The sequence below is a fragment of the Miscanthus floridulus genome, chromosome 16 (assembly GCF_019320115.1).
Source record: "Miscanthus floridulus cultivar M001 chromosome 16, ASM1932011v1, whole genome shotgun sequence".
Lineage (NCBI taxonomy): Eukaryota > Viridiplantae > Streptophyta > Magnoliopsida > Poales > Poaceae > Miscanthus > Miscanthus floridulus.
Window position 1 is genome coordinate 12546573 of NC_089595.1, and position 13929 is coordinate 12560501.

At 44.3% G+C, this 13929-nt stretch overlaps 1 protein-coding gene across 2 annotated transcripts; it reads right to left on the reverse strand.

Annotated features, from left to right (window-relative positions):
* Window positions 1-1908: 1908 nt before the first annotated feature.
* On the reverse strand, window positions 1909-4280 carry LOC136513059 (outer envelope pore protein 16, chloroplastic-like). Of its 2 annotated transcripts, XM_066507059.1 has the most exons (6): window positions 4148-4280; window positions 3872-4063; window positions 3218-3249; window positions 2785-2818; window positions 2596-2663; window positions 1909-2151 (listed from the first exon to the last, which is right to left on the reverse strand). In XM_066507059.1, the coding sequence occupies exons 2-6, from the start codon at window positions 4035-4037 to the stop codon at window positions 2011-2013; spliced, it is 441 nt and encodes a 146-aa protein (XP_066363156.1). In that variant the 5' UTR covers window positions 4038-4063; window positions 4148-4280; the 3' UTR covers window positions 1909-2010. The 2 variants fall into 2 exon arrangements, with proteins under 2 accessions (XP_066363156.1, XP_066363155.1); XM_066507058.1 differs by lacking the exon at window positions 4148-4280 and having other exon boundaries at window positions 3872-4141.
* Window positions 4281-13929: the final 9649 nt, after the last annotated feature.

Below are 13929 nucleotides of genomic sequence, written 5' to 3' on the forward strand. Positions count from 1 at the left end.
CTTCTGACAGTTTGTGCCGAAACTTCTGACGACATCAGGAGTTCTGACCCAAACTGTCAGGACTTCCGACATTGACTGGCAAATTTGAACTTAGCATTTGCAGTTAATTTTTAGATACTCCTATTCACTCCCCTCTAGGCATTGTTAGATCCTTTCAAAAAGAATAAAATATGACAAGAATAATAGAACAAAACAAAAAATAAAAGGGAAAACAAAAAAGAAAAGAAATAGTAGAAAGGAAAGAAAAAACAAAGAGGAAAAAAGAAAAAGAAAAAAGAAAACCTCACGTACCTGGGCCGGCTGGGCCGATGGCGGGAAGAATCGTACGTAGAGGGAGGAGGGGTCGGCACGAGGAACCCGTCTGATTGGTCGACAGCAACAGGTTCCGCCCCCCACCTCGCCCCCGCCCCCTCCCCCAAAAAGGAGAGGCTAGCGCCCGTACGTTTGGCCCTAGGCCTGCGTCCGGATGCTGCTTCCCGCACTACATCCCCTGCTTGCTCGGGTTCCGCGCCATTCGAACGACTCGCGCCCCACCCACGTCGCCCGCCCCCACGTGTGCCCACGCCGCCCGAACATCACCAGCATCGAGAAGAGGAGGAGACATCAAGGCGGGGCAGCAGAAGGCGAGGAGAGAGGTGCAACACCTGATCTACTTTTAAAATATCCAGATACAACACTTGCAACATACGTATGAAGACAGATAAAATGTTTGAAACATGCGTTTGAAATACTTACAAAAAACACATGAAACACTTAAAAACCATTGCAAGACATATGCAATATCCAGATAAAACACTTGCAACATATGTGTGAAACATATACAACATTCAGATAAGCACACTTGCAACATATGTTTAAAAAAACAGATGAAACATTTGTGAACAAACATTTGCAACATAAGTTAACAACTATTGCAACATATGCAACATCCCGATCTACTTTTGCAACATCCATACAAAATCCTTACAACATACTTCCGAAACAACTGAAACACTTGAAACATACACTTGCAAGATGCGCTTTCAGCACAATGTCACCTTGTTGCTTGGGTGAATGGAGCTCAATGCCACAGAGCGAAAGGAGGTCGCCGGTGCCCGTGATGGACAACCAGCGGAAAGAAGGCCCTGACGTGGATGCCGTCAAGGCCCGAGATGCGACGTCATCAAGGCAGCCTGTGAGGCGGTCGCTGAAGGTGGCAAGGTAGCTCCCCGCGGGCAGCACGATGCGGCAGCTGGGGCAGAGGTCGACGGCGAAGTCCCCGAAGCCGGCGTCGAGCGTGTAGGCACGCACGTTGGCCGGGAGCAGGCCGCGTGGGAAGCTCCGGAGGCGGAGCTCGTTGTACGTGGTGGTGGCGGGCGATGATGAGGTGGAGTCCGGATGGGCGAGCGGGGGCAGGAGCAACGCCACGAGGAGGGTGGCGAGGAGGCGGTGCGCCATCGCGGGTTCGTTGAGCAGGTCAGAGACGACGGGGAGGGGGGCGGAGCCGTGGAAGGGGAAGGGGAACGGGAGAGAGTGTGGGGGCGACGAAACAATCCGGAATGGGAAACAATCCGGAATGGGAAGAGTGGGCCGTTGAAATGTCCGAGCAGGAGTCACGGATGAACCGTTGCGGTTGCCTGGGCCGCCCGTCCGCAGGCCAGCAAGGAGGCACCGGACCGGACGGACGGACATCCTAACCCGAAAAAAAATCCTACTCTTTTCACGACACTTGCTTCTCATGAAGATCCACTAGTACAAAAGCATTCTTTGCACGCACGGCTTTGTCCTCAGTTGCTGCAACTTACTTCTCCACTCAAACCAAACCATAACAGAATCACAGCGACGAACTGACGACTGCAACCAAACCGCAGAGCTAACGAAAAAGGTTGCTCAGAACATTCACAAGGCAAATCCGCGGTCAGTAACGAAGACTGAAGGTGGTGGTTTATTGAACTAGACATGACTCCACTGAACAAGTACTTATTCTTATTGTACGACAATGGCACTGCAAATGCAGTTGCTCTTCCTCGACTAGGTAAGGCAGTTGATGAACTCCATGGCTGTTGCGACCGCGCCGGCAGTAATGGCATCCTTGATGATCTTGTTTCTGTGGTTGTTGCTGGCGCCGGAGATGAGGGCACCAGATAAGGCGCCTCCGATCATCGCATTCTTCTGCAGGGTCATGAGAGCAGAACGGGTTAATGAACACCAAAAGATGACTCAGAACATGGGTGGAATGAAAATGAACGGGTTACAGATTAAACAATTTTTATGATGAGGTGCTTAATGGTTCCAAACAACAACAACAACACTGTATGAAGACTGAAGACCTATCTTGTCCTAGTCTTCTACATAGCTGGACATCAGTAAAATTTCTAATTCTAATAAGCATCAGATGTTGCAAAAACCTTGATGTATGAGGTACCAGTGCCATACAGAGCTTCAGCCTTCAATCATACTATTCGAAGAAGAAAAAATGTTGCCTTACAGTAAAAAGGTCTAGATTTGGAACGGGATGTTACTTTTCACCAAAAGGCAAGCGGAAGTTTTCCCCCCTGAGATGATGTTCAACTAATCACCATAAAACTGAAAGATTTATACTCTGATTATTCTTACCCAGTCGCTGCGACCACGGACCCTTTCCACACCATACACCATGCCCACATAAACTCCAGCAACGGTACCTGCGTGTTAGACAAATAAACATCTGAATTGGTCTGAGTATATAAATGAAGAAGGGGAAGAAGCCAACTGAAATTATTTGAGTCTGAAGTTACAAAAGGCACAAATTGGTCAATTAGTTACCCCAATATGCACCCTCCTGGCACATTTTCTTCAGCTGCATACATATTGAGAAAGTGTATCAGTTTGATGTGTAAACCAGAAGTTGCTCACTGAGGTGCAGGTTTTTTTTTTCGAGAACGTGACTTCACATGTTTTTCATTAAGGAGAGGTGCAGGGTTTTAGTTCAACATTTCCAGTAACACATAGAATTCCTGAGATGACAGTACTGGATTGAGACAATAACTAGAGATCCACAGTATTCATAAGTCATGTCATGTGTTTTTGGAATGTCAAGTAAATCACGATCCACATTTAGGAACTGCAAGCAAAGAATCACCTAACTGGCAACGCTAGGCATTTGGATCATGGTATTTAAGATCCCCAATTGAAATGGGGCCTGGAGCTAGAACAGTTAAAAAATCAGCGATACAAAGGTTGTGGATATATGACTTACGGCATGCTCAATCCTGTGCTTTGAAACATCCCCTGCAAACAAAAGAGGTTTTGTCATAACAATTTCTTCTCTGATTGCCAGTAAAATGTAGGACAAAAAAAATGGAAGCATATGATTTCCTTGTCAGCAGTACTGCTATTATTCTGAAATAGCATTGGTTAAATTCAAAGTTGAGGCGAGTCTTCAGTAAGATCCATTGAGGTAATTAACAACCATTTGAACCGGCTCGGGCCCAAGATTGGGAGCTAGTACTAGCGTGTACATCTGGAGTGAATCTTCAGTAACAAAATCAGATTTTTCTCGTCATTTCAGTCATTCAATCATGACTGAATGTAAAATGCAGGCTACAGAAATGTGCAGAAACTCAATACAGACTGAATGTGAGATATTCAGGCTGCACTACAAATTACAGTCTGGTGTTATGTCTGCGCCCATTGTTTCGCTCTCTGGATTCACTTGCAGAGGCATAGAGACCGCACTGACCAAACGTTCTGGGGGAAAGATCGTATCAAAATCTCTGACATGCAAATGCATGAGGCAAAATCGAAACTTTTCCCCATCTAACTAGCAAGGGTTCCTGGGCTATGGAATGCAGCATGACTGAAACTGAGTACGAATGAAGGGGACGAGGAAGAGGCGGACGCACGCACGCACCCCTGTGGAGGCACTCGAAGGTCTCCTCGGCGGCCACCTTGCAGGCGCCGACGGCGCCGATCTTGAGGAAGCCGTCGACGGTGCGGTTGAGGAAGGGGTTCCCCATGTCGATGACGACGTCGATCTTGGGCGACCTGAGGGACCCCGAGAAGCCGCCGCGGGGCATCCTGGCCTGGCCCTACCTTCCTGGCACTGGCAGTGGCAGTGGCAGGTCAGCTGTGTGTGTGGCAGTGTGTGAGAACTGAGAAGGAGGATCGCCTGGGCAGGTTCTCTCACCTCGGAGAAGATAAAGAAGTGGAGATTGGGCGGTGGCGTTGGCGGTGGCGTTGGCGTGCTGTGCTGTACTGGTGTTGGATCATATATCAGGCCAGGGACAAGCAAAGCATGGACGGCCGAGAATGAGCCCGGCTACGTGCAAGCTATGTGTTGGCAGGCCACCCACGTCACGATCGCGCTCGTGAGGTGAGGCTAACTGCTGTACAGCTACTCTTCTGCTGGTAGTGCACCCTCCTACCGCCTGATAATAAGATCAAACTGAGCGTTGTTTGTATCCAGAATTTGTTTTTAGTTATTACATCGAGACACATGGGTCGTGATTGATTGGTTGCGTATACTCTAGTCAGACTCAGACCCACGGGATACATGTTTACGATGATTGGTCGCTTGTACGGCACTTTGGGTCTATCTCTCTGCTCATGCAAAAATCTCTTCTCCAATCCAACGCATCATCGGCCACCCAAACCCAAATGACCTATTCGTTTCTCTTATAATCCATATTTTTTTAGTTTATTTTTTTAGCTAAAACAATATTTTTCTCTCGCAACAAATCAGTAGGAACAGTGTTTTGGTTTATTTTTTCAGCAAAGCGAACGGGGCCTAATGAGTTATATTGTATCAGCCTTTAACAGAGTATCTATACAGGAGACTTATTTTGGATGTCAAAAGAGGCACAACCTAAATTTGAGTATCATCTCTCCTAGAGACCCATCTGTAGAAAGGGTTCTCTTTTGGGTCTTTTTGTTGGAGAAGAAAAAAATGGGTATCGAACCCTTTGCATGTTGCGCTACTCAAACATAGAATATGTCTTATATTTTGGGTGGCGTTGTTGGAGATAGTCTAAGATACGCAGTTTTTTTGGTTCTTCACCGGAGCTAGGCTGTTAGATGAGAGCAATTATCTAGATAACGACATTATTAGTGCATGACTAGCATAGGAATCCTGCTTCCAAAAGCGGGTCAGTGGATCGGGCCACGTCGCCCGATAACCCGTAAACCGTTCGATACGGCGACAAAGCCATGTGAGCTATCCAGTTGAGGGTCTGTGCGGGTGTCGAACCGACAGCTCGCGAACCATCCCGAGGGGTTACCCGTCGTGCAGAGGAGAGAGAGCCGCCCAAGGCCGCGCGGCACAACCGCGCTCGACCTGGCTGCCCCCGCACCTCCCTGCACGTCGTTCCCGACCATCCCGCCGCGTGGGTGGGGGCCCAAGCGGCCCCGGCGACCCCGGCGCAGGTGGGGTGCGGATGCGGCGACCCTGACCGCTCCGATCTCGGACATCCCGGCACGGGCAGGGCCCTTGCGACCCCAACACGGCCAGCGGTGCGGGCGTGGCCGCTCCGTAGGCGTGAAGGTCAAGCGCTGCAGCCCCGGCGATGGAGTGCTCGGCCCTCGCAATGAAGATCTCGCCATCTGTTCACATGCGTCGTGGAACACGGTGGAGGAATTTCTACACCCCTCTCGAACCGCTGCGCACTCGCACTAGCTCAAAAAACATCGTGCTCCTCCATGCTCGCTTTCGGATGCCCGAGCTCTTCCCTTTCACGGTGCCACGGCGGCGTCCAGGGCCGGAGCAGAGCACATTGCCGAAGGCAACCATGCTGATATGGTTGCGGGCTTGGTGAAAGGTCCTAATATGGCTAGAGGGGGTGAATAGCCTATTTAAAAATCTACAAACCAACTAGAGCAATTTGACTAGTATGACAAATAGCGAAAAGCAAACTTGCTCTAGCTCTACAAAGGTTACAAGCCACCTATCCAATAATTTTAGTTGCTATGATCACTAGGCACATAATTTACTATGTTACTACTCACTAAGAGCTCTCACACTTGCTACACTAAAGAGCTCCAATAGATAAACTTAAAACAACAAAGCAAGCTCTCAATTCTAATTACACCAAAGAGCTTGCCACAACTAGTTTGCAAGAATATAAATGAGTGAGTAGGGTGATTATACCGCCGTGTAGAGGAGTGGACCAATCACAAGATGAATATTAAATCAATCACCAGGAGAATACCAAATGGCAAGAGACAACCAATTTTCTCCCAAGGTTCACGTGCTTGCCAACATGCTACGTCCCTGTTGTGTCGACCAACACTTGGTGGTTCAGCGGCTAAGAGGTGTTGCACGAACCTCGTCCACACAATTGGACACCGCAAGAACCTACCCATAAGTGAGGTAACTCAATGACACGAGCAATCCACTAGAGTTACCTTTCGGCGCTCAGCCGGGGAAGGCACAAGACCCCTCACAATGACCGGAGATGGCCACGAACAATCACCAACTTGTGCCAATCCTCCACCGCTGCTCCAAGCCGTCTAGGTGGTGGAAACCACCAAGAGAAACAAGTGAATACCGAACGCTGCACCGGACGCACCGACCGTGAATACCGGACGTGTCCGATCGCTCCTAGACTACCACGTGTCCAGTTCAAACCAAAGTAGCCGTTGCTGCCCACATTGCTGACGACCAGACACAGAAATTGAAATGACCGGACGCGGAGCCGCAGTGTCCGGTCGAGTCCAGAGAGTACCCAAGGCCGATCGAACGCGTCCGTTAGAAACTGACCGGACGCTGAGCCTCAGCGTCCGGTCGAGTCTAGTAAGCACCCATAGTCGATCGGACGTGTCTGGTCACTCCGAACCGGATGCAGCCAGCATCCGATCAACTATTTCACCGAACAATGACTTTGCTAATTCACACCGGACGCGTCCGGTCACTGAGTTCATCGTCAATACTAGACGTGTCCGGTCACCATACCGGACGCGTCCGGTCACTCTGTGACCAGCGCGACTAACTCCTTTTCACCTCTATCTTCTTCACCCTTTCTCAAATATGCCAACCACCAAGTGTATCACTATGTGCACATGTGTTAGCATATTTTCACAAACATTTTCAAGGGTGTTAACACTTCACTAGATCCTAAATGCATATGCAATGAGTTGGAGCATCTAGTGCCACTTTGATAACCGCATTTCGATACGAGTTTCACCCCTCTTAATAGTACGGCTATCGATCCTAAATGTGATCACACTCACTAAGTGTCTTGATCACTGAAACAAAAAGGCTCCTACCATTTATACCTTTGCCTTGTGCCTTTTGTTTTTCTCTTTTTTCTTTTCAAGTCCAAGTACTTGATCATCACCATGCCATCATCATCATCATGTCATGATCTTCAATTTCTTCATCACTTGGAGTAGTGCTACCTATCTCATAATCACTTTGATAAACTAGGTTAGCACTAAGGGTTTCATCAATTCACCAAAACCAAACTAGAGCTTTCAATCTCCCCCTTTTTGGTAATTGATGACAACCCTTATATAAAGATATGAATTAAAATTTAATTGAATTCATGTTGCTTGCCCAAGCATATTTACCATGTGTAAAAAGATATGGACAAGTTTCATGAATCCCATATGGTAGCAATTGCTCCTCCTACATATGTGCTAAGAGTTTGGATTGTAGCTTGCACATATGCTTAGATAGGAAATGTAGGAGACAATGTCTACCAAATGATGCTAAGGTATAGAAGATGGACCTTTGAAGCGTGATACCAATCGGAGTGCACCAATATACCATCCTTTGCACCATGATTAGCTTGATACCACTTGGAGACTTTGAAATACAAACACTAGATAACCTATGCATGCTAGTTTTTTATTTCATCATTCAAACCTACAACTAGCATACACCACACAAGCATGTATATTGAAATTTAAAAACTTGTGCCATGCAAGCAAATATATGAAATGCATATTCAAATGCAACATACAAGTTTATGAGCTTGCTTCCCCTACTTGTGTACAATTTTGATTTGATCCCCTTATAATGTCATTTCATTTGTTTGCTCCCCCTACCTTACTATCTTTGTGAATTTCTCTCCCTCTTTGTCAACAATTAGCACAAAAGGTGGGCTCAAATTATAGATAGGTTGGGGTAAAACCATGTGAAATGAGGATCATTTTTCCAATTTGGTTCAATCTAGATTACTTGCAAAAGATATTTAACTTGGGTTGATCCAAGGACAAGCTTCTTCACACCTCTAAATAAGGGTTATCTTGTACCATGTTAAGTTAAACACTTATAGCTTATTTTCTAGATCAAACACTAGGTTTACAAGCCCACAACATGTCATATGCTACCACTAGACCAAGTTAAGCATTGAAGCAATGGTGGTATCATACAAGCATCAAATTCATTTGATTTTACATGAATGAGCCTATTTGATGTGAAGGATGTCTAGATGCACTAAACATGTCCTTAGCAAGGATGTATGCCATGCCAATCAACTTTTACCTTGGATTGCTCGAAGGAGAGGCATGTCATATAAGTGGGGGTGCATCAACACATATTTGAGAAGTCAAGTATGTTCAATTCATTCCTTAGCTTGCAAAACCTCTTCTCATCAAGTGGCTTGGTGAAGATATCGGTAAGTTGATCATCGGTGCCCACACTCTCAATGCAACTGTCCCCTTTTTGTTTATGATCTCTTATGAAATGATGGCAGACATCAATATGCTTTGTTCTTGAATGTTGAACCGGGTTGTTGGTGAGCTTTACGACACTCTCATTGTCACATAGCAATGGCACTTGCTTGAATTTAATTCCAAAGTCACTCAAAGTAGCCTTCATCCAAAGTAATTGAGCACAACAACTACTGGCCGAAATGTACTCCGCTTTGGCGGTTGAAAGTGCTACACTATTTTGCTTCTTTGATGACCAAGACACAAGTGATCTTCCCAATAGTTGACATGTGCCCGATGTGCTCTTTCTCTCAACTTTGCATCCCGCATAATCAGAGTCCGAATATCCAATCAACTCAAATCTTGCTCCTTTGGGATACCACAATCCAACATTTTATATATGCTTCAAGTACCTCAATATTCTTTTTGTTGCTTTCGAATGACTTTCTCTTGGTGAGGCTTGGAATCTAGCATACATGCATACACTAAACATCACATCCGACCTTGATGCGGTCATATAGAGTAGGCTTCCAATCATAGACCGATAGATCTTTTGATCCACCATGTTGTCATTAGCATCACTATCCAAGCTTCCACTTGTTCCCTATTGGTGTACTAATAGCTTTAGCATCATTCATTCTAACCTTCTTGAGCATGTCCTTGATGTACTTGCCTTGACTCATAAATGTGCTATTCTTTATTTGCTTGATTTGAAGACCAAGGAAAGTAGCTAAGCTCTCCAATCATGGACATCTCAAACTCACTTGCCATCATCTTGTCAAACTCCTCACAAAAATCTTGATTTGTTGAGCCAAAAATGATATCATCAACATAGATTTGCATTACAAACAAGTCATTTCTAAGCTTTTTGGTGAAAAGAGTGGTGTCAACCTTTCTCATCTTGAATCCCTTGGAGAGTAGGAAATCTCTCATCTCTCATACCATGCTCTAGGTGCTTGTTTTAATCCATACAAAGCCTTTCTCAACTTACAAACATGGTTGAGTTTCTTCTCATCTTCAAAACCAGGAGGTTGCTCAACATACATAAGCTCATTGATGTACCCATTGAGAAATGCACTCTTCACATCCATTTGGTACAACTTGATGTTGTGGGCACAAGCATAGGCTAACAAGATCCTAATTGCTTCCAATCTTGCAACGGGGGCATATGTTTCTCCAAAGTCAAGACCTTCAACTTAAGTGTAACCTTGAGCCACTAATCTTGCTTTGTTCCTTATTACTATCCCATCTTGATCTTGCTTGTTCCGAAAGACCCACTTGGTTCCAATCACATTATGATCCTTAGGCCTCTCAACTAACTCTCATACTTGGTTTCTTGTAAAGTTGTTTAGCTCTTCATGGATGGCATTGACCCAATCAACATACTTCAAAGCTTCATCTATCTTCTTAGGTTCAATGGATGACACAAATGAGAAATGCTCACAAAATGAAGCCAATCTTGATCTAGTTTGCACACCTCTTGAAATATCACCAATGATAGTGTCCAAGGGATAATCTCTTGCAACATTGGTTGGTTGAAGCACTTGCACTTGATTGCTTGCATTTGATAGATCACTTGGTTGAGATGATGAACTAGCCACTTGTTGTTGATCTTGCACTTTGTCATCACTAGTTCTTGCTTGAACTTGATCATGAGAACCACTAGCTTGCACATTTGAGTTAGAGAGCACTTGATTCTTGTCATCTTCAACATCAATCACCTCTCTAGGCCTTATATCACCAATGTCCATGTTCTTCATTGCATTGACCAATTGAGTGCCTCTTACATCATCTAGATTCTCATCTTCCTCTTGGGAACCATTTGTTTCATCAAACTCCACATCATGAACCTCCTCAAGAGTACCACTAGCCAAATTCTAAACTCTATAAGCTTTGCTAGTAGTGGAGTAACCAAGCAAGAAACCTTCATCACATTTCTTTTCAAACTTGCTCAATCTAGTGCCTTTCTTCAATATGTAGCATTTACAACCAAAAACCTAAAAGTATGCTATGTTGGGCTTTCTTCTATTCAATAGCTCATAAGGTGTCTTCTCCATCATGGGGTGACAATAGAGTCGGTTGCTATAGTAGTAAGCCGTGTTGATTGCTTCGGCCCAAAATGAATGACTCACATTGTACTCACTTAACATTGATCTTGCCATGTCAATCAAAGTTCTATTCTTTCTTTTAACTAGGCCATTTGATTGTGGAGTGTACTTGGCCGAGAATTGGTGTCTAATTCCAAATTTATCACACAACTCATCAATTCTTGTGTTCTTGAACTCACTTTCATTGTCACTTCTCACTTTTTTGATGGTTGTTTCAAACTCATTGTGAATGCCCTTTACAAATGATTTGAATGTTGCAAATACATCACTCTTGTCGACAAGAAAGAACACCCATGTGTATCTAGTGAGATCATCCACAATCATAAATCCATATTTATTTTCACCAATGCTAGTGTATGTGGTTGGTCCAAACAAGTCCATGTGCATCAACTCAAATGCCTTAGATGTGCTCATCATGCTCTTCTTAGGATGTGTGTTACCAACTTGTTTTCCGGCTTGACATGCACTGCATAGCTTATCCTTTTAAATGTGACATCTTTCAAGCCTCTAACTAAGTCATGCTTGATCAACTTGTTCAATTGTTTCATTCCAACATGACCAAGCCTTCTATGCCATAACCAACCCATGATAGACTTAGTGATCAAACATGTTGACAATTGAGCTTCTCTAGCATTGAAATCAACTAAGTATAGATTCTCATATCTAAATCCTTTGAATATCAAGTTAGAGCCATCTACACTTATGATCTCTACATCATCCACACCAAATATGCACTTAAAACCAAGATCACACAATTGAGCTACCAACAATAGGTTGAAGTTCAAGCTCTCTACTAGTAGCACATTGGAAATGCTCAAGTCATTAGATATTGCAATCTTACTAAGCCCTTTGACCTTGCCTTTGCCATTGTCACCAAATGTGATACTATCAATCCCATTGCTCTTGTTTTCATTGATTGAATTGAACATTCTTGGATCACCGGTCATGTATTGTGTGCACCCACTATCAAGCACCCAATGCCTTCCTCCGGCTTTATAATTAGACCTATAAAAGAAGATCAATTCTTTTTAGGTACCCTAAACTTGCTTGGGTCCTTGAAGGTTAGTTACCAAGGTCTTTGGATACCAAAATGGCCTTCTTCTTTGGGCCCATAATTGGTGTACCAATGAACTTAGCCTTCACACCATTGGCACCCTTAACAAGCATGTAACAAGAATCAAATTTAATTGAGGATACTATTAGGTAGCTTGTTCTTGTTAGTCTTGCAATATTGCTCTACATGCCCAACTTGCTTGCATCTATTGCAAAACCGGCCATTGCCCTTCACAAAGCTAACTTTGGGAGTGACAAATGCCGCTTTATCTTTCTTGGGGGTATAAGCCTAATCTCTCTTTGTTGAGAGAAAACTTTTGGCTACCCAAGCACTTTAGTAAGCGGGCATCTCCACCATAGGCATTGCCTAAGGCATGAGTTAGCTCATTCACCTCCTTCTTGAGGGTCTCATTTTTCACCATTAGTCAGGCATCACAAGTGAGACCATCACTCAAAGGTGAATTAGAAGTAGTAGTGCTACAAGAAGTGTTAGTGGGAGCAACTATAATGGGCTTATAAAAAGATTCATCAATAAGATCACATGTTAGTCCCACATCACATGATACAATCACTTGCTCCTTGGCTTTCTCTTTGACTTGCTCGATGAGAGAGGAGTGAGCTTTCTCAAGCTTAGAGTGAGCTTTGCCAAGCTTCTCATGGGCTTCCATTAGCCTCTCATGAGTGGCATTTAGCTTATCAAGGGATTTCTCAAGAAATTTGACTTTCTTGTTCAATTCCTTGCACTCCTTTCTCTTCATCTCAAAGCAAGTATGCACTTGCTCACACATGTCCATGAGCTCCTCCTTGGAGTACTCCTCCTCATCATCATCACTCCTACAAGCATCACTTTCACATTCATCATCATCACTCATATCATATTTTACCTTGGTAGGTTTTGCCATGAGGCATGTCGAAGGAGTGTCGAAGATGGAGGGCTTGTTGTTGATGACGATGCTTGCTAGTGCTTTCTTGATAGATTTCTTGCCATCATCACTAGAGTCATCACTATCCAAAGAGCCATCACTATCCCAAGTGACCACATAGCCTCCACCCTTCTTCTTCTTTTGGAAGGTCATTCTCTTCTCCTTCTTCTCCTTCTTTTCTTTCTTATCCTTCTTGTGCTTCTTCTTCTTCTCATCCTCATCATTGTCACTATTGTAGGGACTAATTTACTACAACGTGATCGGGGCTCTTACAATTATAGCATCTTCTCACATATTCTTTGCTTTTGGGTGTGATCTCTTCTCTTTCTTGCACCATAGCCCTTCTTCTTCATGAATTTTCCCATCTTGCGTACAAAGAGGGCCATAGCTTCATCATCAATATCACTAAGATCATCATCATCACTTGATTCTTTCTTGGACTTGCCCTTGTTCTTGGATAATGATGAGCTAGCCTTGAATGCTATACTCTTCTTCTTCTTGTCTTCTTCTTCCATCTTGTCATCCTTATCATCCTCCTCCCTTTCCACACGGTATGTCCCTTGGGCCATGACATCACCTAGTACTTGGTTAGGGATAATCTCCTTCAATCCTCCTCTTATGATTAGCAATCTCAACATCTCAAATCTTGGAGGTAGGCACATCAAGAACCGATGAGAGACATCATCATCCTTGATCTTCTCTCCCAAGGCCTTCAAGTCATTTACAATCACTTGCAACCGATGGAACATTTCCGGAATGCTCTCATCTTCCTTCATCTTGAAGCATGTCAACTTATCCTTGAGAATGTACAACTTAGCACTCTTCATCGCCGGTGTGCCCTCATATGTTTCCTCCAATCTCCTCCACACCTCATTTTCTCTTTCACAATCCTTGATTTGCTCAAACACCTTGGAATTAATGGCATTGTATATGGTGTTGAGAGCCATTATATTGCATTGCTTGTTGTTCTTGTCTTAGTTGGTGGGGTCATTGGGATCAATGATAGCATAGTCATTCTCGATCACCTCCCATACTTGATCATTGATTGAACCAAGATATATTCCCATCTTTCTCTTCCAATAATCATAGCATGTGCCATCAAAGAACGGTGGTTTGCCCCTCCCCCCACATGGTTGAACACAACTTGAGCCATAATTTGACACCGAGGTTGTTAAGCCTTCAATCAAACGGTGACCACGACTCTGATACCACTTGAAAGGTCCTAATATGGCTAG

Excerpts from the sequence above, each read along its gene's own strand:
- LOC136513059 (XM_066507059.1), bottom strand. The coding sequence starts at position 4,037 with ATGCCCCGCGGCGGCTTCTCGGGGTCCCTCAGGTCGCCCAAGATCGAC. Across the intron at positions 3,250-3,871 it reads CTTCGAGTGCCTCCACAGGG|GGGATGTTTCAAAGCACAGG; the intron begins GTGCGTGCGTGC and ends TTTTGTTTGCAG. Across the intron at positions 2,819-3,217 it reads AGCACAGGATTGAGCATGCC|CTGAAGAAAATGTGCCAGGA; the intron begins GTAAGTCATATA and ends ATATGTATGCAG.